The sequence below is a fragment of the Camelina sativa genome, chromosome 3, assembly GCF_000633955.1.
Source record: "Camelina sativa cultivar DH55 chromosome 3, Cs, whole genome shotgun sequence".
Taxonomy (NCBI): domain Eukaryota; kingdom Viridiplantae; phylum Streptophyta; class Magnoliopsida; order Brassicales; family Brassicaceae; genus Camelina; species Camelina sativa.
Genome location: NC_025687.1, coordinates 9,340,930 through 9,363,236, shown reverse-complemented (window position 1 = coordinate 9,363,236; position 22,307 = coordinate 9,340,930). Strand labels below are relative to the sequence as shown.

The 22,307-nt window shown below is 37.0% G+C and overlaps 4 protein-coding genes and 1 pseudogene across 9 annotated transcripts; 2 read left to right on the top strand and 3 right to left on the bottom strand.

Moving 5' to 3' along the window:
- Nucleotides 173-1,430, top strand: LOC104776186 (annotated as a pseudogene).
- LOC104776183 (serine/threonine-protein kinase CDL1-like) lies at nucleotides 4,139-6,250 on the top strand. Of its 2 annotated transcripts, none has more exons than XM_019243567.1 (6): nucleotides 4,139-4,580; nucleotides 4,682-4,720; nucleotides 4,828-4,982; nucleotides 5,071-5,260; nucleotides 5,340-5,731; nucleotides 5,807-6,250. In XM_019243567.1, the coding sequence occupies exons 1-6, from the start codon at nucleotides 4,475-4,477 to the stop codon at nucleotides 6,068-6,070; spliced, it is 1,146 nt and encodes a 381-aa protein (XP_019099112.1). In that variant the 5' UTR covers nucleotides 4,139-4,474; the 3' UTR covers nucleotides 6,071-6,250. The 2 variants fall into 2 exon arrangements, with proteins under 2 accessions (XP_019099112.1, XP_010498498.1); XM_010500196.1 differs by having other exon boundaries at nucleotides 4,682-4,729.
- LOC104776184 (protein NLP4-like) lies at nucleotides 6,231-10,344 on the bottom strand. Of its 5 annotated transcripts, none has more exons than XM_010500197.2 (6): nucleotides 10,140-10,344; nucleotides 9,816-9,896; nucleotides 8,556-9,379; nucleotides 8,425-8,472; nucleotides 7,429-8,350; nucleotides 6,231-7,331 (listed from the first exon to the last, which is right to left on the bottom strand). In XM_010500197.2, the coding sequence occupies exons 1-6, from the start codon at nucleotides 10,180-10,182 to the stop codon at nucleotides 6,532-6,534; spliced, it is 2,718 nt and encodes a 905-aa protein (XP_010498499.1). In that variant the 5' UTR covers nucleotides 10,183-10,344; the 3' UTR covers nucleotides 6,231-6,531. The 5 variants fall into 5 exon arrangements, with proteins under 5 accessions (XP_010498499.1, XP_010498501.1, XP_010498502.1 ...); XM_010500199.2 differs by having other exon boundaries at nucleotides 10,135-10,343; XM_010500200.2 differs by lacking the exon at nucleotides 9,816-9,896 and having other exon boundaries at nucleotides 10,135-10,343.
- Nucleotides 14,663-17,690, bottom strand: LOC104776182 (catalase-1-like). The gene is made up of 7 exons (XM_010500195.2): nucleotides 17,466-17,690; nucleotides 16,894-16,990; nucleotides 16,478-16,755; nucleotides 15,567-16,343; nucleotides 15,386-15,475; nucleotides 15,217-15,284; nucleotides 14,663-15,132 (listed from the first exon to the last, which is right to left on the bottom strand). The coding sequence occupies exons 1-7, from the start codon at nucleotides 17,478-17,480 to the stop codon at nucleotides 14,979-14,981; spliced, it is 1,479 nt and encodes a 492-aa protein (XP_010498497.1). The 5' UTR covers nucleotides 17,481-17,690; the 3' UTR covers nucleotides 14,663-14,978.
- LOC104776181 (catalase-3) lies at nucleotides 18,024-21,320 on the bottom strand. Its single transcript, XM_010500194.2, has 7 exons — nucleotides 21,214-21,320; nucleotides 20,086-20,182; nucleotides 19,644-19,921; nucleotides 18,774-19,550; nucleotides 18,596-18,685; nucleotides 18,330-18,491; nucleotides 18,024-18,243 (listed from the first exon to the last, which is right to left on the bottom strand). The coding sequence occupies exons 1-7, from the start codon at nucleotides 21,226-21,228 to the stop codon at nucleotides 18,184-18,186; spliced, it is 1,479 nt and encodes a 492-aa protein (XP_010498496.1). The 5' UTR covers nucleotides 21,229-21,320; the 3' UTR covers nucleotides 18,024-18,183.

Here is a 22,307-nt window from a genome sequence, read left to right as displayed (position 1 = left end):
GTTTATATAGATCGACCCTTACGTTATCTTTGTTTATATAAAAGTAGGTCTTTTTATTTGTTATTTTTTATATAATAAATACTAGGGTTTATCCGACGGAAAGAGAAAATGGAGACATTAGAAAAGGCATGAAAACACGGCGCAATACGTCAGAAATGTTCCTCCCGTTTGATCTCGTTATCGAGATACTCAAGAGATTGCCGGCGAAATCTGTAGCGAGATTTCGTTGCTTGTCCAAGCCTCCAAGGTATGTGCTTCCACACTTAGCAATCCAATCTTCACTGATTCGTTCTTCACCATATCTTCGTCTCGCCCGAAGCTATTGTTCACGTGCCCTAAAGACGGCAAAACGTTCTTCTTCTCATCACCAAAGCCTCGTGATTCGTCTCCTGTTTGTGGCTTCGTATATGGTTTCAACATTCATGAGACTAAGGGAACGACAGTTTCTGTGCCACTGATATGTAACCCTAGCACAGGACAATCCTGGACTTTACCGAGAGTCAAGACGAACAGCAACTGTCGTATTTTGGGTCTGATCCGATCGAGAAAGAGTTCAAATCATTGTGTATGACCCAGTCACAATTTGGAAAATTTGGGGAGCATCAAGTTCTGACATTAGCAACGTAACTGGAAAAAAACCGTCATGGAGGAAGATCAAATGTGACATGGCACATTCTCCTTGTCCTGTGAAGCAGGCATGGAATCATAATCATCCTCTATATGATGGGATTTGCGTAAATGGTATTTTGTATTACTTAGGCATGGTCGATGGTGACTATGACGGGTATCCTGATATAATTTGCTTTGATATTAAATCTGAGAAGTTTAGTTATGTAAAGAAAGCTCATGGCATGGAACATAGCTCGGGATCGGAGATTCGACCAACTCTGGTAAACTACAAGGGTAAATTAGCTAAATTCCAGCCGAACTTTGGCCCTGACAAATTACTTATAACAGGGATTCAACTATGGGTTTTAGAAGATGCCGAGAAACACCAATGGTCGAGCTATATCTACGTAATGCCCCCTCCTTGGAAGGATCTAATTGAAAAGACGGAGTTACGGTTTGTTGGAACAAGTGACACAGGTGAAATTGTGTTCTCGTTATACAAATACAATATATCCGAATCCAACTCTTCCTACCTTCTCTACGATGATCCCGAGAGGAACACTATGACTAGAGTTGGAATCCAAGGAATGGAAGCTTTGAAGTCTCTTAAAGCTTACGCCTTTCTAGATCATGTAGAGAACATTGTCAAGCTTGAGCCAATCTCTTATAATTTAACGTAGTCCTTGTTATAGATTGCTATTGCGCCTTTTGTTTTCATTTTAATTATGGTGTTTAATTTGTCTCTCTTCCCTTAGAGGTTCATAAACTTGTCATCAGTCATGGTTTTTAAGCTTTTAAACTCTTTTTCTTTTCATGAGCCATTTAGACGCTTCGAATTGTGTGTCTTTGATGACACTTATGTTAGTCATTATCCGCAGGTAAAAAAGAAATATTACAATTTACGTAGATATGGATATATACAGCATACGGAGTAATACTGTACATTACACAAAGGTAAAAGTTTATCCTTGCTATACACTGTTATAACGTGTTTCCAGTTTTCTACGCAGTATGTAAACATCAAAGGTAAATCGAAAGTAATACTATTTAAACGGCAACAGCAATACAGCATTAGTAATTCACAATGAAGTTATTAACTCTATGCAGAAATTTGGAGGTAAAAAAAAAAAGCAACTAAACTTCTTTATCAAAAAGAAAAAAGAAAAAAAGGTGTTTCAAAAGTAAGAGTAACGCTCGGATTTCATTGCAGTAACTTTTGTTGGGATGGTTCGATTGTTGGAGGATCGCCGTTTCTGTGGCTTCGTTGTCTTCCTTGACCATGGTGTAAGCATCTGATCCTCTTAGTTTGATTTTCTCTCTTCTGTTTGTTGTAGATGTGGTTGAAGTTTGGCCCTTGATTGGGGAGTCTTGTGGTTTGATTAGAGTTGTTGGACATAATTGAGTTTTGTATAACATAAAGTCACATTCGTATAAGTTAGTTTCTAGTTAAGAGTCGTGATGTTTAGATTGTGTCGTATTGTCTAAACGTCACAAGTAGAAGAGATAAAACTCTTATTTGCGTCAGTTGTATTATCTATTTAAAGCAACGAAACTATGATGTAAACACACAAGTTTTTCAGTTTATTAATAATACCTCAAGTTCGATTATACTTTGTTTTCTCTTCTATAAAACAGAGCAACAAGTACGTTTGTTTTGTTCTTTGTGAGAGAGAAGCTTTTACTTCTAACAAGAGTTTCGATCTCGGGTTTGGGCATAGCGGTAGAAGCGATCTTTGTTGGGTTTTGTGGTTGCAAGTTGATGGTTTTAATTCCGGAGCTAGAAGTTCCACGATACGACTCGAAGAATAATATATCATCTTGACCCTTCCCTTCGTTTGTACCTGTTCATGTGCTTTTCATTGCTTTGAACCCGTTTGTGTTGTTTGGTTGTGATTGCGTTTTATCCGCCCAGCCATTGTCTCGTCCATCACCCTTGCTCTACTTTTGCAGCCGTTGATTCCCATAAGGATGTTTCCCTTTATAAGCTTAGGCTTCAGTTTGTTAGAAGTTATGATAGTCTTAGTTGTTTGTAGTTGGCTCTTCTCTTGGGTGTTTTGTTCGATGTGGTTGATAGCTTCTTCGTTCCATCATTGGGCTCTTTTGAGTTTGGTTTTATCGAGAGGTTAGGCTATGCTCCTTGTCCTTGCTCTGCAGATCTGTTAAGATCTGATTGCTTTTAAAACTTCTACTCAGACGATTTTGGACGATGTTGTCGTCATCGTCGCATTCGGAAGCGTTTCGAGTCTTTGCTTGCCGGGTTATAAAGTCTTTGGTTATGGTTCTAGAGATTGGTTCTCTTCATGATAGGAGGTGGTTGATCTTAGCTTGGGATTGGCCGTGGGCATCATTGGTAGTTCTCATCCAAGTGTTTGAAGAGAAGAATTTTTTCTTGCATCCTAAGACTAGTGTATTGTTTAAGGGTTTATGCCTGGTTGCCTAATTTTTTATTTAAGGATTCATCCCCTTTATGGGGTTTTGATTTTACTACTTTGTAATTTGTTTTCGTTTTATGTTTCCGGGAACTTCTGTTTGTTCGCCGGCTTAGTTTCCCATTTTAGGCTTTAGACTCCGGGAATATTTTTGTTTTTCGCCGGCTATGTTGTAATTCACCTTATATCTTTTCTAAAATTTATAATATCAGTTAACAAAAAAAAAAAGAATAACGCTCATAATAATTTGTTTTTATATTTAATGCCATTAACATGCTCTAGAGTAAATCAACAACAATGTCATAAATATGATACTAGTAGAAATAGATGGGTGAAATTCCAAACTTTATCAGCTAATAATTGATTTGGGATGATTATAAAGTAGAAGTAGTAGTAGCCATTATTATTTTAGGTACCATTGTCCATTGTTATGATAGGAACAGTAGAATTTTCTAAAACGGTAAATAAAGTCAATGCAGAGAGGACAGTGTGTGTGAGTGTGACCACTTCTACGACTACTAAAAATGAGACCCACTCTGAATTACGTAAGGTCAAGATTATCTAATCCCGACCGTCCATTTGTCGAGATCTCAACTTCGATATCCAATGTCGGCCTCATGGGTGTTTGTGTTTCTTCTGAGTTATCTCTCAAACACTGTACTGTTCCGAAGAGGGTACTGTCGGAAGCGTGATGATCCGATGAGGACATTCTAGTAATTTCAAATCACGAGGGGGACCTGAGCATTTATGGATTAAATAGAAAAGAAAAAAAGGATTTTGATTTTTGTGGGAATTTTTTTTGAAATAAGATAGAATTATTGATTCCTTTAATAATAATATTTAAAAATTGGGTCCTATAGAGTTCGAAAAGAACAAAACGAAAGCTTGTCGTCGTCTTCTACAACTTAAATATTTAGTAGCTCCAACTATAATAAAAATAGAAGTTTTATACAATATGAACACGAACAAAAAAAGGTAGTTTTATTTTTATTTCTACTGTTTTACTATTTTGTTATTATAATTACTGTTTTTGAGATCCTTGTCATTTTTGTCGTGATTAGATGGAATTTGTACAATTTTAGTAACTCTTCAGTTTGTTTTTTTTTTGTTAATATAACTTATTCTCTCTCTCTCTCTCTATCTCTCTGTGCAATCTATCGCCGATTCAATAATCTCTGCCAAAAAGCTTTGTTCTTTTGTTTTCTGGAATTATCCAAAGGAGAGAAACAGAGAAATCAATCAAATCCCTTCTTTAGTTTCAGACCCAAAAATCCTAGGTTTATTATAAAAAAAAAAAAATCTTTGTCAGGTTTTGTGTGTCTGTCCTGTGTCTCTGGTGTGGGATTTCTGGAGCTTGGTTTCTTAAAACCAGCTCCATATCTGAATCCCCCCTTCTTCTTCAATCAGCCATTGTAGTAATTGTGTGAGAAAAGAGAATGACTTGTTTCTCTTGTTTGAATCCTCGAACTAAGGACATCAGAGTCGACATTGTTGATACTGCTCGATGCAACAACAACTCTCGCTACCCAGCCGATTCACCAGGTTCTTTTATTCAGTTCCAATTCGAAAAATTTCCTTGTTTTTTCTTAATTATTACCTCAAAGGTTTCGTTTTTATTTAAGATTGTTCTGTTGTGGTTTCAGTTAATGGAAGTGATACAACAGGAACAGAGTCGATTTCAGGTATCTTAGGTGAGTTTTGTTTTTCTTTTTCTTTCAATGATGTCTCTTGTCTCTGTTTCAGACACTTTTTTTTTGGGTTAATTTCTTTTTTTTGGCATTGGAAACAGTAAACGGTAAAGTGAATAGTTCCAAACCTGGTGGTGGAGCTCGGAGTTTCACCTTCAAGGAGTTAGCTGCAGCTACCAGAAACTTCCGGGAAGTCAATCTGCTCGGTGAAGGAGGTTTTGGGAGAGTTTATAAAGGACGCTTAGATTCTGGACAAGTCAGATCTCTCTCTCTCTCTCTCTCAAACCCTTTTAAAAGAGAAACTCTGTTTCTAATAGAACTTTTGATGTGATTGATGAAAGCAGGTAGTGGCTATTAAGCAATTGAATCCAGATGGGCTTCAAGGAAACCGAGAATTCATAGTAGAAATTCTCATGCTTAGCTTATTGCATCACCCGAATCTCGTTACATTGATTGGTTACTGTACTTCTGGTGATCAGAGACTTCTTGTCTATGAATACATGCCAATGGGAAGCTTGGAAGATCACCTTTTTGGTTGGTTTACTCAAACTCTATTTCTTTGTTACAAGTGTTTTGAGGATTTCAGATTATGATTCTTTTGCTTGGTTTTCAGATCTTGAGTTACATCCAGAACCATTAAGCTGGAATACTCGAATGAAAATAGCGGTAGGTGCAGCTCGGGGAATAGAGTATCTTCACTGCACAGCTAACCCGCCAGTTATATACCGCGATTTGAAGTCAGCTAACATATTGTTAGACAAAGAGTTCAATCCAAAACTCTCGGATTTTGGACTGGCGAAACTCGGTCCAGTAGGTGATCGAACTCATGTATCAACCCGTGTCATGGGAACTTACGGTTACTGTGCTCCCGAGTACGCCATGAGCGGGAAGTTAACTGTTAAATCGGACATCTACTGTTTCGGTGTAGTGTTGCTTGAGCTCATTACTGGGAGGAAAGCTATTGATTTGAGTCAAAAGCAAGGGGAGCAGAATCTTGTTACATGGGTAAGTAAACTTACTAAACCTTGATTTTGAATATTTCTACTCTCGTTATAACCAAAAGTTTTCTTGTCTTTGTAGTCACGTCCATACCTCAAGGATCAGAAGAAGTTTGGACATTTAGTGGATCCGACTCTACGAGGAAAATATCCTAGACGGTGTTTAAACTATGCCATTGCGATTATCGCAATGTGTCTGAACGAAGAAGCACATTATCGACCGTTCATAGGTGACATTGTTGTGGCACTTGAGTACTTAGCCGTACAGAGCCGGTCTCATGAAGCTCGAAACGTCTCGTCCCCATCACCTGAGGTTACTAGAACGCCACGACGACGAGACTTGTAAAAAAAACACACAAGAAAAGAAAGTGTTGAGTGGTGTTCTGTAAAAATGGTTTTTTCCTTCTGTGAGAAAACAATATTTATTTGGTAAATGTTTTGTCTTTAGTTACTTATATACTAGTTTTCTCCCTGTGATGTATATGACAATTATGGAGACAAGTAAAAATTGAAGGTTCTTCTTTTATATATGTACCTACATTTGAAAACCGCATTACAAAGGAAGTTCAGTAAATAAAAGCCACTCTTCAAATTTTCAGGAAGAAAGGATTTTTACATGCTCTTCTCTTCTTATCTCTGGTGCGTTTTTAAAAACAAAACCCAAAGCACCTCCCAGTAATCTTTCAACAAAAAGGAAAAAAACAGATAAAAATATGAACAATTGTAACAGAACACAAAAGGTATTATCTATCTTTTGCACCATGTCCTAAAACGCTTCTTTTTCTTCTTTCTTTCTCTGATTTGAGGTCAGTGCCATAAACTGTATTCTGTAGCTGAAGAACGTTCAGGGAAATGATGAGAAGATACTTGAAGCAAAAGCTTAATAGTATGACTCGGTGTGGTTCTGCAGACATCTACACACTCTTCTACATCTTCATCACAAGTCAACAAAACCCATTCATTGTCTTCGTCTAAGTACTTTAGATCATACCTGCTCATATCATCTATGCTAAACCGCTTTCCGATCTCCCACAATAGATCTGTTAACCTGCGCGAATTCCGCATCCGGAATCTGATCTTCTCTTCTCCGTAGCTAACTTTAATCCTCAGAAAGTCATCATCTTGTGATGATAACAAGTTGGTGCCTTGAGGGACGTTTTCTAAACTGGAGAGTGTCAATATTGTCTCGTCAAGACTTGAACTTTGAAGCTCGATCTCGCTGCCCGTCTTCTTCAATGAAACTCCTACACTAGCTGAAGCAGGGTCAGTTGTTGCACCGCTGTTTAGTTGGGTTTCGCTGGAGCAACATTGGCTAGAGTTTGAACTTTGGCTATATGAGGAAACAGGGGACTTTGCAAGCTGCACTGGCGGTGGAGGAGCAGAAGGAGGCGAGGTCTTGGCTTGCTGTGAAGGTTCTTGTGACTGTGAGACTAAATTGGGGAAATTCGCATAGAAGGAGCCTATGGGAAGAGGACCAGAAACACCTTGAACCGAATCAATCACCCGTTGAATCTTCTGCAGAGAATGTCCCACTTTCTTGATCTTTCTTGACGGCCATCTCTGTATCCCATGCTGTCTGCATATCCTCTTCAAGGTCGTTGGACAAACTGAAACAATTCAAGACAAGAAAAAGGGAAAAAAGTAGAGATCAGTCTTAGGACTTTCTGATAAATTGATACGAGAAGATAAAAGAATGATGCTTACCACCGATATTCTTGGCTGCATCTTTCAAACTCCCTGCGAAGTACTGTCGAAGAACATCCAAAGTAATGGTTTTATCTGCTTTTGTGCGCTTTTTCTCAGCCGTCATACTGAAGCCGCCACTTGAGAATGAGCTGCTCTCATTGACATTAGAATCCATGGTGTAGTCAAAACCTCTTTTTAAGCCAAACCCATCATTTGGTTTGTCTCCTCCATCAAATACCAATCCAAGATTCTGAGGGTTACTAGTATTATTACTCCGCTGGATTTCTTCAAGAGAGGCGCTCCATGGAGAATTACCGTGTAGTTGTTGTAGTTCCGAAGTGTTTTCTATCTTTGGCGTTACTATCTCTTCCCTTTCTATCACTTCACTCTCTTCTTCTAGTTCTTTATCTGTAACAGTCCTTAAGCTTCTAGGCACATGAGCCATAATAGTTGAAAGTGCATTCAACATTTTCCTCTGTTCCTCCAGATCATCGCAGTCTTTAGGCAAAAAGAACTCCAAGACAAAATCAGCAGAGCCCGTGTGGATGCAGCGCAGGCGAATTGCAACCGCGCCATGTAAACCGTACATATTAGCGTGGTGAGAGAGAGGGTACTCTGATTTCTTGTAGTTGGATACATCAGACGAAAAGCAAGGTCCATTGGTCAAGAAGGCTTGACCTGCAACTCCTTGGCCCTTCAAGAGATGATGCTCAGAGCAAGCTTCGTGGAACTCGCGGACTGTTGGATCACCAACATAGCAAGCATCATCAATGGTTGATACGCAATGGATGTAGTTCTCATCGTTGTGACGGCACCCGCTTTTGTTTTGCTGAAGGCAAGAGACCCACGTCTGAGCTAAAGGTAGTTTATGAGTCTCACAAGCACATCTCAAGAGTTTTCGGATTTCAGGTAATGCAGCTTTGTAGGATAAGTCACATCCCTGAATAAAGATGAAACAATCTTGTTTAGACCATAAAGCAGAACTAATAGAACTCATGTAGTTTCGTTTATTACCTTTAGAGAAGGCGAAATCGGAAGTTCAGTGCTCCTAAGATCAACTGCCTGTGGAAAGGAAACACATTGATCCCTCTCAGAAAAAAACAATTCAATAGCAAAAGCTGAAAACATAAGAGAAGGACACAAACCTGAAGTGCCTTGCAAATGCTTTCAAGCTCAGGTCTTAGTTTAACCATCTCAGTGGTCATTACAACCTCAATAACCCCTAAGCAAATCTTACTACCTTGTTCAAACACCGGAATAGCCAGCGTTCCACGGACATCACAATCCTGCGCGTGGTGTACTCTTGGATACTCCTCGCTCTTGAAAAACCTAACATCAGGAGTCCATTCAGGAAGCTTCCCCAAGAAAACCCTACCAGGCAGACCAGCTAAGGCCTTGGAATCATCTTGCTCAGCAGAGAAGTGATAATTCACAGAGATCTCTCTGTAGTTTGCAAGTCTTTGACACATGGGATCGTGGCTAAAAGGTTGTTCCTTTGTGGTCAAAACTCGCTTACCGCCTCTGTTAACAGGAACCCACAACTGAATAAGCGAGCCTCTCTCAGTTGTGTAATCTTTAATGTGTTCAACTGCCTGAACCAATCTCTCAGTAACAGAAGAACCACCACCACCTCCTGGTCCAATCCACCATCTTTTGTTCCATTGAAAGTCATCAAGACTCGATCTTTCAACACAATCTTGACCGTACATCTGAGATACTACTCCTCCTGATGTGCAGAGTGCTGCTGATGCATCTTGAGTTGGAGACCACATGAAGGAAGATGGATCAAAAGGGCTAACAGAAGAAGTTGAAGAAGCTACGTTAAGAAACTCAGATCCATCTGTTGTCTCTAACCAACAACCATCTAGCAACAACCCATCCATGAACTCAGAGTCCATAACCGCGTTCTCAGTCTGAAGAAAGCTATCTTCCATGGATAAATGTAATTTGCTTTTCACTGAAGCACCATCTGAAAAAAAAACGAAGCATCAATATTTCAACAAGTTTCATAAACAAACAAACAAAAAGGTCGAGTTCGAGCTGTTTGTTATGTTCTTCTTCTTGCTTACATTTTCAGAAATCGATAATAGGAGGACTCATGAAAATCAAATTCTCACCAACCGACAAAGTAGAACATAAAATAATTTGGGAAACACGAATCAAGCACTAATCTTGCCAAAAACAAATTCATAATGACAAAAGTAAAGCATCCAAAGTAGACACACACACAAAACTTTTTGTTTGATTGATTGATTCCTTCAAGCTGGTCAAACAATATATAAAGCTCAATAGATACCAATTTAACCCCAATGAACCCCCCCCCNCCCCCCAAAAAAAAACGAACCTTTAAACTAATCAGCTTAGTTCTAAACGAAAAAAAATCAAACTTTTTAGAAAAAACTCACAAGAAAGAGAGATTCTTGGAGATTCCTTCTTCAAGTGGGTAGGTTTTGTTTTTAAATGTTCCTCTGTTGCAAATTTGTTGTCTGAGACAAAAGGAACAGATGAGAGAAAAAAAAACGAAATCTCAAATCAAAAAAAGAAAGCTGTAAAAGATGTGACTGATGGGAGGGGGTTGGTTATAACTTATATCTATGTGGTGGTGTACTTCTTTCTTTCTTGACGGAAGATGAAAAAAAAAAAAAAAAAAAGATTTTAAAAATGAAATATTTGTGGGATCGTTATCTCATCAACTATGCTTGCATCGGGACATAGCGAGGAGACCTTACTGATAATTTTGTTTTGTTCCGGGGTTAGTTTGCTTCTCATCATATATCTATCATCAACTCAACATTACAGAACAAATCACTCTGCCTCTCTCTCTCTCTTCCAGGCTGCTTGGTTTTTTCTTTTCTTTTTTTTGGACTGGAGGAGAGACAGAGAAGATTCCTCCACTTTCTAGAGAGAGAATAGAGACAGAGAGGGAATATCATAAACAAAAGAGCCATAACATGTCCTGTGCCGTAAATTTATATTCATGTAAAGAAGTCAAAAACATTTTTTTTCCTTCTTTGTTTTTAGCAAACGTCACATATTCGTAAATCATAGTATTAAAAAGAATTAGAGGTTATTAACTATGAGTGAAACAGTCGATGTTCAAGAAAAAAAAAAAAAACTATGAGTGAAACAGTTAAAAGACTCTTTTTTAATTTATTTATACGCTGACTAAAGATAATTAAATACATTGTTTTCTCTATGATTGTTTAATACAATCAGTGGGTAGAATAAGATCCTATTTTATTTTTTATTTTTGGATGAAAAAATCAAATATAATTGCTGTAGTATCTTTAAAATATAGTTATATACAATATCTGATTTCGCTATTTTGTTCAAAAGTTTATATTTGGAGAATGATTCTTCTTCAACGTTTTAATTATTATTGGTGGATGGATGAGCAAAGCGAATCATTTTCCATTTATAGGGCCTTGTTGCTATTTGAGGACAAAGTTAACAATTTTTTATGTTTACAATTGTCCATCGATTTAGGTCATTTTGTTACATGTTGGTATAATTATTAGAAAATTAAAGAATCTTCAAAGGCCCTTTATATTAATAATGTTATAACCTATAGGCTTATTTGCATAAGTCAGAAAGTAAAAATAAAAAATAAACGAGTGGGGGAGTAGGTTCTTCTTCTTCCCTCATTTTGATAATAGAAGATATATGTATTTATCTAATCAAATTGACAATAAAAAGTGGTTCTCTGTGTAACAAAAGTTTATATGTAGTGGAGGGGATTGTGTAACCAATACCATCTTCGGCTCGTGAATAGATGCCCACCGCAAGAATATATAATAGAATATTTTGTTAGGCAAAACCATTGATTAATACATTTCGTTAATTAAAATTTTACAATTGAAAGTTCGAACCGAGTTCTCTCATAAGCATGCATGGTTTTGGTTTTCTTTTTTTTAGCTAAACTTAAGCTAAGAATCCCATGATGTTATGTGGATATTTGCTTTTTGCATCAACGTTTTAATGTTTACGTTTATACTTACTATCCACAATGGAAATAAAAGTTAGACCAAATTTGTGGATTTTGCGAAACAGTTTAGTCGATATGGATGATGTTTAATGTGTAGAATAACATCAGATTTGTTGGATTTAAAGTAGACTTATGAAAAGCGGTTCAAATAAAAATAAAAACAAGTTTATATATGTAAGAACTGTATCAAAAAAGAAAACACAAGTTTAAGAAAATATTTGGTTGTGGTCAGATCAAGTTAATAGATTATTATTATTAACGAATTTAAAATAGACAGATGAAAAAAATGATATGATTCTTCCGAAAAGGTGTGAATGTTTTCGGGAGGAGATTATGGATTACACGAACGATACGAATGTCCAATCCACATTTATGAGTGAGAGAGCCATTTAGTAGTCATTCCATTAGTCAAAAACTTTTTTTTTTTTTATTATGTGATAGTTTACCTAATTCATATTCTGTCGGGTTTCTTGATTATGTAGTTTTCAATCGCGTTAGTTATAGGACAGACAATATGCTTTTTGGCGGATGGAATGTGACACCAATAATTCCCAGTCAGAACTCAAGAGTATTTATCTCCTATGCAATTAAATGCATTTTTTGTTTTATGGTACGAACGGGGCTTATCTCACTATCCCTATACACGTAAAGAGGAATAGGTTTACACACGCAAGAGTTTCTATCTATTAGATAGACTAATACACAGGTAAGGTAACGTAAGCTACAAAAGACGAAACAAGTGGGCATGACTGCGTTTCCTCCCACTTGGGTTTTTTTTTTCTCATACGTACTCCCAATTAGGTACACTCCACATATATTACTCACACTTCTAATTTCTATCAAATTCATTTCTCCCTTTGGGATCCAATAGTAAGTGTGTCACACTGTACATTTTTTTATTTTTGGTCGTCCTACTGTAAGCGAAGAAGTTGGATTTGAACAACGTACAACATGGAATATATGAATATTATTAGCAACATTTGTTTCTCTATTTCTCTACTACAATTTAATTATATTTGAATATTTTCATGTTTGAGATATTTTATTATCTGTACACAAAAAAAAGAAGATATTTTATTATTAGTGAAAAAGAATTAACCTTTGAAATTTTCTAGTTACACTCACAATAGGATAAAAGCCAATGACCAACTGTTGTGTGTGTATTTCAAATTAGGAAAATACTCACGTAGTTAAGATCAAAATATCATCTTTTTGTATGGTCAACTTGCATGGTTCTCTAATTGACTGTATTATATAACTAAAATAAAAAGATATTTATATGATCGAAGCATGATTATATTATAAGTCACAAGCATTAATTAAAAAGTTTTCGTTATGTCACTCGTATGGGCCGTTGGGAATTTTATATGATTTATATTTTGCAGAAACAAGATGCAACACTTCTCTCATACGGAATATGATTCCTTCAATGTGAAGAAATTGGAGACAAAAGAAAAAAAAAAAAGACAAAAGAAAAAAAAACGATCTTAAAATTAACCATTTTTCCTCTATGGGAAACACTTTTTCAAGTTTGAATCTTCCATCAGGTTTATAGTGTCTGGTTAGAAATTTAGATTTCGAATGTGATTCGTTCATTATTCGACTCAAGTAACAAGAATAAATAAAGATATATACTCACGAAGTCACGATTTAATGTGGTTCGTTTTCATGTGGTATGTGCTTGTCGAGTTTCATGAGATATTGCAATTAAAAAAAAAAAGTATACAAATTTAACTATGAATTATTGAGATACAAGGTTGTGTTTATATATAATTTATTTATATCGAACTATGGATAAACTAGATAGTAGTCATAGTACCATGATTTTTTTTTTGGACATCAATAGTACCATGATACTTGAGGTTTGATAAGGAACACATCCGCGAAAATCAAATTGTGGCCACATCCGCATGATTCCTTGATAACTTTGTTTGAGCTGTTGAGATTTGAGTCTCAACGGTTAATAATATATACAAGTTTATAGCCAAAACAGCCCAATAATTTGGTTTCGGAAATAAAGAAAGAAATAAAATAGGCAAAGTTAATCAGTGAACAGAAAAATAATGCTACACAATATTAAAGAATTGCAAGGAAACAAGCTTTTTGGGGAAACCAAGATAAAAAAAACTTTGCAAATACAAAAGAAGATTCTGATTATACAATTTAATTATTATTTAGGCAAATAGAATCTCTTTTTTCATAGGGTATATTGAAACGTATAAAAAAAGATTAAAATTCCAGACATTGATATAAAAGATCCCTTAATATAATACAAACAAAAAGAGTCCATTAAGTGCAAAAACAAAATAAAGGAGGAATTATTATAAGGTTGGCGGAATCATTAGCTCCCACGTCAAATAATTGTGATAATTTTTGCACGTCTTGGTTTTAGGTATAAAACCTATTTACATACTTTTTGTTTTTCTTCTTTTCTTTGGGTACGGATATATGAGATTATTTATGTTGAGTACATTGGTTGGTAGACCTTAGACGTTGGGCCACGAAATTATACACTTGCATTATACACCTCAAAACTTAGATATTTTACAGAAGTACATTTCATCGTTTTGTATAGTTCCGTCACATGCAATCAAAGTAAAGTCTTCTTGATTTCGTCATCAAGATATTGACTTTTTCCTAAATGGATCCGAGATCTTGTTTAACGACAACCAAAACACGTTATTTTTTTTTAATCTGCAAAGTTGTGAGTTTTATATGTATAAAATCCCTGGACCATTAGCAAACCACAATCTACAAAACCATATGTAGACAGCAGACCAATAGTAAGAGGGATCACTATACATAGTTTAACCGGTTAAAAGTATTCCAAGCGGAATAACACATGCATTAGTAGTGACTGAGAATTTCAAGGTTTTATGTGGCTCCATGTGCCTAATTTCTGATTTGAGCTGAGGGTTCTCTTTAAGAAAATAAATTACTGGCCGAGACATCAGATTAGTCAGACTGTATTAGCTAATTAAAGTTTAAGAACAATGAGTTAAATGGTCTGCTGCCTCTCACTATTCTATTTCATGTCCACTAGCAGCGGAACAATATAAAAAAAAATTCTCCACCCCACTTATAAACAAATATGAATGCGATCTTGCATCATAACGATGACCAATTAAAAGGTCTGACGTGATGACTATACCAATTTAATCAGTATGGACACAGAGAAGGACATAAACTTTTTATCAATGATCGTGCGTCTGACATTTAGTCCACAATATAAATTCCAACTATGAGCTCACGTCATAGATGCACAAATCCGGAAGAATAAAATATGTATTTACAAACTAAATCAGAGTAAAATACCAATAAAAATCCATTTTGAGTAGTACCAAATACAAATGGGTGATAGTGATACTACTGATTAAGCTATGATACTAATAGCTTTTTATTATTTGCCTTGAGAAAAATAAATATTCGTTACTATATCCAGGAGAAGATTACAAAACCTTCACTGTCAATGTTTATTTTTAATTATCCATTACCAACGAGATTACTTTAGAAACCCAAGCGTAGTAGGAGCATATTGGGTTGTAGAGGATTTTACTTAGTCTTGAGAGATGGTATCTATCACTCAGATGTTTGCCTTCACGTTAAGACAAGTTGCTAGTTTCTGTCCCAGAGATTTGTCTGCCTGAGTCCAATAAGAGACCCAAATGCTACGGATTTCATGTGTGACACGAGGCTCCGAGAGTGCTTCAAGAAAACGCTTCACGAACCGCTCTTGCCTATTGTTACCAGACAAATACGATGAGAGGTTATGAACTTGTGAGATTGTGGATTTTTTGCGAAGAGGTTTCTGAGTTTTTTACCTGTCTGAATCCCAGGACCGGTATCTGTCTCCTGGCTGCTTGAAGTTATTCTCCTTCCCAATGATGGACTGAGAGATATCAAGAAGTCAGGTCAAAAACAGTCAAGTTTCACAAATGTAAAAAAACACCTGAGATCAATGTTCAAGTAAGGCATGGAGAGGAATCTAACCTTCTCACGGTTTCCAGAGCAGGTAATAGGAGTTGTAGGATATTTTTCGGCATGTCGAACTGGATCCATCCTTGAAGGGAAGTAATTGACCTGGAAAGTAACAGACTCGATTCATAAAATGCTAAAATAGTATGTAAAATTTAAGTATCTCAAACTTTCCAGAACCGAGAGAGATGATTACCTCTTCATCCCTGTGCATGAAGTTCATAATACCATCATGGTGATTGTTGTGGTGAGCAGATTTAGGGGCATTGACAGGGAGTTGCAGATAGTTTGGTCCAAGACGGTATCTCTGACTATCAGCGTAGGAGAAGATCCTGGTCTGGAGTAGTTTATCATCTGAGTAGTGGATGCCAGGAACAGCAAGAGCAGGGCAGAAAGCAATCTGTTCGTTCTCATTAAAGAAGTTGTCGATGTTTTTGTTCAAGACCAAGCGGCCAACAGGTTGGAGAGGCAAGATATCTTCAGGCCAGATCTTTGTGACATCAAGCGGATCAAAGTCGTATTGGTCTTCAGTGGCAGGATCCATCACTTGAACAAAGAGATTCCACTGTGGGAAATTCCCGGCTGCGATGGAGTCATAGAGATCTTTGGTGGCATGGCTGTGATTGGAACCTCCAACTTTGATAGCTTCCTCATCCAACAGGCATTTAACTCCACAAGAAGGCTTCCAGTGGAATTTCACATAGTGAGCTTTTCCATCTTTGCTGATTAGCATGTAAGTGTTGACCCCAGCGCCTTCCATGTGCCTGTAGTCCTGAGGGATACCGAGGTCATCAAAGAGGAACGAAAACATGTGCAAACTCTCTGGGTGGTGGGAGAAAAAGTCCAGGATCCTCCAGTTCTCCTGAATGTGGGTTTTGGGATTCGGTTTCAGTGCATGGACCATATCAGGGAACTTCATTCCATCACGGATGAAGAAGACAGGGAAGTTGTTCCCAACAAGATCAAAGTTCCCCTGAGTTTTGCAAACAGAGGAATCAGTAAAGTATAAACGTTTTAATAATATTAGCAAAACACCTTACTGAACTGATATAGACAAAAGAGAGAGAGATAGAGAGACAATGAAAGGGGATCAGAGAAAAAGCTAACCTCTCTGGTGTAAAACTTAACAGCAAAGCCACGGGGGTCTCTGAGAGTCTCAGGGCTGCCACGCTCATGGATGACGGTAGAGAAACGAACGATAACAGGAGTCTGAACACCAGGCCCACGAAGAAAATCAGCACAAGTAAGTTGTGAAATGCCATGAGTGACTTCAAAGAAACCCTTAGCACTGGCACCCCTGGCATGAACAACCCTCTCAGGAATCCGCTCCCTGTCAAAGTTGGCGAGTTTCTCAAGTAGATGATAGTCCTCCAGAAGAATTGGACCTGAGAGTAAATAAAACAAACCATTGCTTCACAATTATATAACATCATTGGAAGAAGTAAAATCAGATTTGGCATAAAAATCTGAAGGAAGAAAGCTAGTTCACGCAGCAAGTCCACGAAAAAGTAACAGAGACATACCTCTGGTTCCGACAGTCAAAGAGGAGTTGTTGTTAAACACAGGAGCACCCGAGTTAGTAGTGAAGAAAGGGGAATCATGAGCGCTTGAAGGAATAACCTGCACACCCAAACAATAAATTTCAAGAGAACCAAAGAAAGATGCAACATATGATAGATAACGGTATCACTAACTAAGTATGATCGAATATAACCAGATTCAACACCAACACTTAAAGATCGCGAGAGCAATTAAAAACAGTGATAAAACAACCAGCAAAAACATCAATAGTAAATTTGTTTTTAAGTATAATCTTCAACGCATGCAAATCCCAAACCCGATCGTATGCGTAATTTAATTAATAGATAAATCTGATTTAAAAACACCCAACAACTAAATCACCCCAATTTTGCTTCATAACCTCGGATCAAACCCACACTATCAAACTGATTTCGATTTACAGAGATCATAACTGAAGCTACACCAAATCGAATCGAAAACGAAACGGGTTCAATCGATCAAGTAAATTACAAACAAATTCACATATTACAGTAAGAAAGAGAGCCTAAGAGAACCGATCGATGTATCCCCTTACCTTGTAAGGATCCATGGATGCAAAGACAATTTGTTTGATTTCAGGTGAGAGAGACTGTTCGCAAATCGGCGTGTGTGTACCGCACCGCACTGTTGTCGTCTTTTATAGCAGCAGATAAAATAGTAAAAAGGATAAAAATACAATCTTTTTTTTCTTCTTATTTTTAGCTCAACTCACCGCAAGATAATGAGGAGACGATAATAAAACGTTTGGTCATCATTATCCAAATACATTGTATGATTTACAAACGTCAAACTAATATACTATTTACGTGTGGATGTTATCGTCTTCGATTTCTCTGGATACTCTTCTTACCATAAATAGACATACGCCCAATTCAGGACTCTCCCCTTTCATATAATATACACAAGTCCCATTTGTATCTCTTTTTCTCTATAGTTGAATTAAATAATATATGTGGATGGACCAACATGGAATCTTTATAATACGAGATTAACTGCTTCAAGAAACATTGATTTTTATTTATCTAAGAGATTACAAAGACAGTGACAGTATAAGAAAACGAAGAAATGACATGGGGGGNGGGGGGGGGGGGGGGGGGTTTAAAGGAGATTACAAAGCATGCATTATTATTATATATTGACACGAAACAACAACATTGGTGAAATTATCTTTTTTTTAGGGATTTAAACGACCAAGCGATGATGGATCGATGAGATTGAGTGCAGTACCTCACGGAGAGACATTGATTGCCTCTCTAGATGCTTGGCCTCACGTTCAGACGGCTTGCTAGTTTCTGTCCCAGAGATCGATCAGCCTGGAAGATAGATATTTATGATTGTTAGTTTTTGCTCAAAATGAGGATAAAGAAAGCAGAGATTTCACTTGAGTTTTTGTTCTGACCTGAGACCAGTAAGAGATCCAGATGCTGCGGATCTCGTGGGTGAGACGTGGCTCCGACAGAATCTCAACCCATCTCTTAACAAACCGGTCCTGCCTGTCTGGTGCCCAGGATCTATACCTGTCTCCAGGCTGCTTGAAGTTGTTCTCTTTCTTTATGATGCACTGCAGCATTAGCAATTTTTAAGGTTCTCTGTTAGCAGACAGTTTCCAAAATATTGACTCAAGGTTTCAAAGAAGATTTAAAGGAAGCATGACAAGAATAGAACCTTTGTTCGGATTCCAGTGTAGGATTTAGTAGGGATGGGAACTTTCTCGGCGCAGCGGACAGGGTCAAACTTTGAGGGGTAGTAATTGATCTGTAAATGCAAACATCCGATTAAATTCCAATTCCAAGTCTTAAAGAGAACAACAATTGCTGTAGCTCAAGTGAGACCAAGACTTTACCTCCTCATCTCTGTGCATGAAGTTCATAAAACCTTCATGGTGATTGTTGTGGTGAGCACATTTGGGAGCATTGACTGGTAGCTGCAGATAATTCGGTCCAAGACGATGTCTCTGAGTGTCACCGTAAGCAAAGATTCTACACTGGAGCAGCTTGTCGTCTGAGTAGTAGATACCAGGAACCACAAGTCCCGGGTTGAAAGCGAGCTGCTCAGTTTCATTGAAGAAGTTGTCAATGGTCCTGTTAAGAACCAAACGACCAACGGGTTGCAGAGGCAAGATATCCTCAGGCCAGATCTTGGTCACATCAAGCGGGTCAAAATCAAACTTATCCTCATCCGCAGGATCCATGGTCTGGATGAAAAGTTTCCACTCGGGGTAGTTACCAGATGAAATGGCATCGTGAAGATCCTTGGTGGCGTGGCTGTGATTGGCACCTCCAACAACCTTGGCCTCTTCGTCAGTCAGATTCTTGATACCACAAGTAGGTTTCCAGTGGAACTTCACAAAGAGAACTTTTCCAGATTTGGCAACAAGAGTGTAGGTGTGGACACCGAAACCTTCCATGTGCCTGTAATCTTGTGGGATACCAACATCATCAAACATCCAGCACCATGTGAGCAAACTCTCTGGCAAGTGGGACATGTAGTCCAAAATCCTCCAGTACTCTTGGATGTTAGTTTTCGGGTTTGGTTTCAAGGCATGGACAACATCCGGGAACTGAATGCCATCACGGATGAAGAACACCGGAGTGTTGTTCCCAACAAGATCAAAGTTTCCCTGAGATTTATAAAGACACATCAGTACTGATTCTATCTAAAGAAGCTCTCTATATAAAGACAATCAAAAATGAGGAATCTTTTAAGGTAATACCTCTCTGGTGTAAAACTTGACAGCAAAACCACGAATATCCCTCATGGATTCAGGACTGGCACGCTCGTGGACAACAGTGGAGAAACGGACGATAACTGGAGTTTGAACACCAGGGGCTCTGAGGAAATCAGCACAGGTGAGGTTTGAAATGTCATGGGTGACCTCAAAGAAACCCTTGGCACTGATTCCTCTAGCATGAACCACTCTCTCAGGGATCCTCTCTCTAGTGAAATTAGCAACCTTCTCGATCAAATGGTAGTCCTCAAGAAGAACAGGACCTGTACATCACACTCCATTAAACAAAATCCTCCTAACTCAAAAGACTCTTTTTTTTTCTCAGTTTTTTTAATCTCTTTCATAGCTCCAGCAAGTAGTATAGTAGGGTTTTTTACAGTTCCAATTCATATCGCTAGATTATTCGAATTTCAGATTACAATATTACCTCTTTCTCCGATGGTGAGGGAAGAGATGTTGTTGGAGATTGGAGCACCACCGTTTGAGGTGTAGAACGAGGTGTTGTAAGCGCTCGAAGGACGGTACTGCAAACACCATAAATGATTCGATCGGGTTATCAGCAAAATTACAGGCAAAACACAACAATCGGATTGGATTCGACAAGAACACTCCACGAAATTTTTACTACAACAGATCTATCAAAACCCGGTTTACTGGTCGGATCCGGGTCTCCGGTGCTTCATTCGGGCGCGTAAATTGACAAAGAAGGTTTTTTTTTTTAATATACTTGGTGACGAAAACAGTAACATGTCGGAGATAAAGGGTTTGTAGATAAATTTTTATTTAATGTTTTTGGTGACTTCGGTAGTTTATTCAAGTCTTGTTCAATGGATCTAATCCAAATCCAAAAAAAAAAAATCGATACAATTTTGTTTTTTTCCGTCGCTGAGACAACTATTTTTGTCTGAAAAAAACAATATCTAGGTGATCCTAGATTGGTTTGATCGACCGACAATGAATGATTAACCGAGAGTGTTAGTAAAAAGATAATTAATCATATGTGATTAGGACAATAGGACTCTAATAGAATTGATTATTTAAATTTTGATTAATCAAACGTGTAGTGTGTATAGATCTGAAAAAATATTTAATTGACTAATTAGTTTATCTAAGTTGGCTAATATCACTTAAAATAATATACGGTTTACACAATCGATTAATCATTTGAACGTCCGATGTTTAAGAACACATGTACATGTGTGTTATAGATTAAACGCACAAAAAATAAAGCATTTCTACTTTGAAGAAAAAAACAACAAAACCACATGTGGCGTGTCTTTCTCATGCAGTGGCTTATAGATCAATAAGTTTTAAAGATAGCTAGCCAGCCAAAAAACAAAATCAACATCACCAACTTAGGAGTTCAAGCGATCATAGAACTCATGAATAAATCTTTCAGAGAAAAAGTTTTTAACACTAAGATTAAATTGCATGATCAATCCAATTTAAAAACAGTTTTTTTTTTTTAATTTTGTTTATAACGAGCATAGTTGAACATAACCAGTCTAGGATATATATATACTAGATGTAGTAAAAAGAAAATATATGAAGATACCTTGTAAGGATCCATGGTGATGATGAATAGGCTTTGGTGATCCTTGGTTTAGTGAGAGTGTTGAGAACCTCTGTGAAAGTATATATAGTGAATCAGCGTGTGCTATGCACAATAATGGCTGCCCACAGTACCAAGGCTACTTTTGTCCTTTTAGTATCAATTTATCGATACAGTAAAAATGGGCCATTGTGTTTACTTTTCCTCTGGTGATAAAACAAAATCATGCCCCCACTTTAGATATTTTTTTTTTCCGTTTTTTTTGGCGCCAACTCAACCCAAAAAAAAAAAAATTGGTTCGCTGACTTACAATAATTGCTGACCCCGACAAGTTAGCATTGCTCCTTGTTGTTGTTCTGTTCTTCTCAAGAGAGAAAAAATACAATATCTTCTTTTTTAATAACAATTATTGTGACTGATAATAATAAAAGAAAAATTCAAATCTGAAAACAACTCTGTAATAAACTAAATTTTGATCTAAAAGAAATATAATATCAATTCATATCCGGTTATCCAGAAGTACATAAATATATTTTGATTTCACATAGTAAATTGAAACTTTTCCAAACCGAACCCAAAGTCCATTCAATTTCCACTTTGTTTGTTTCCCGATTTGGATCTTACCATATAAGTTCATCTATATAGTAAAGTCTCCTGATGATATACATGCATGTTTGATCTTATCGTATAGAAACTTGTGTCAGACACGAGTTGGAACTTGGGAACTGTAGATCTGAGGTTTCTTTGAACGTTATAATTTATGTTTTTTTCGAAAGTATATAGTTTCCAAATTTATAAACATGTGTTACAGCAGAGACTATATTTATTTGTAACTATAAAAATGCGTAACACATGAATCTAATTATATGATCGGTCCGAGGATATAAACAGTTTTGGAGTATTTGAGAAAAAAATTATACTGGAACTAATTTACTTAACGGGTGTTATAAATTTTACGTACGGATTTAAAATAGTTTCACATTTATAAAACTATTTAATGAATTATTAAGATAAGAAAATAAATCTTTAAATATTGGGTTGAATTTTTGGAAAAAAATCTTTATAGCAAATACCAAAAAAAAAAAAAAAAAAAAAAA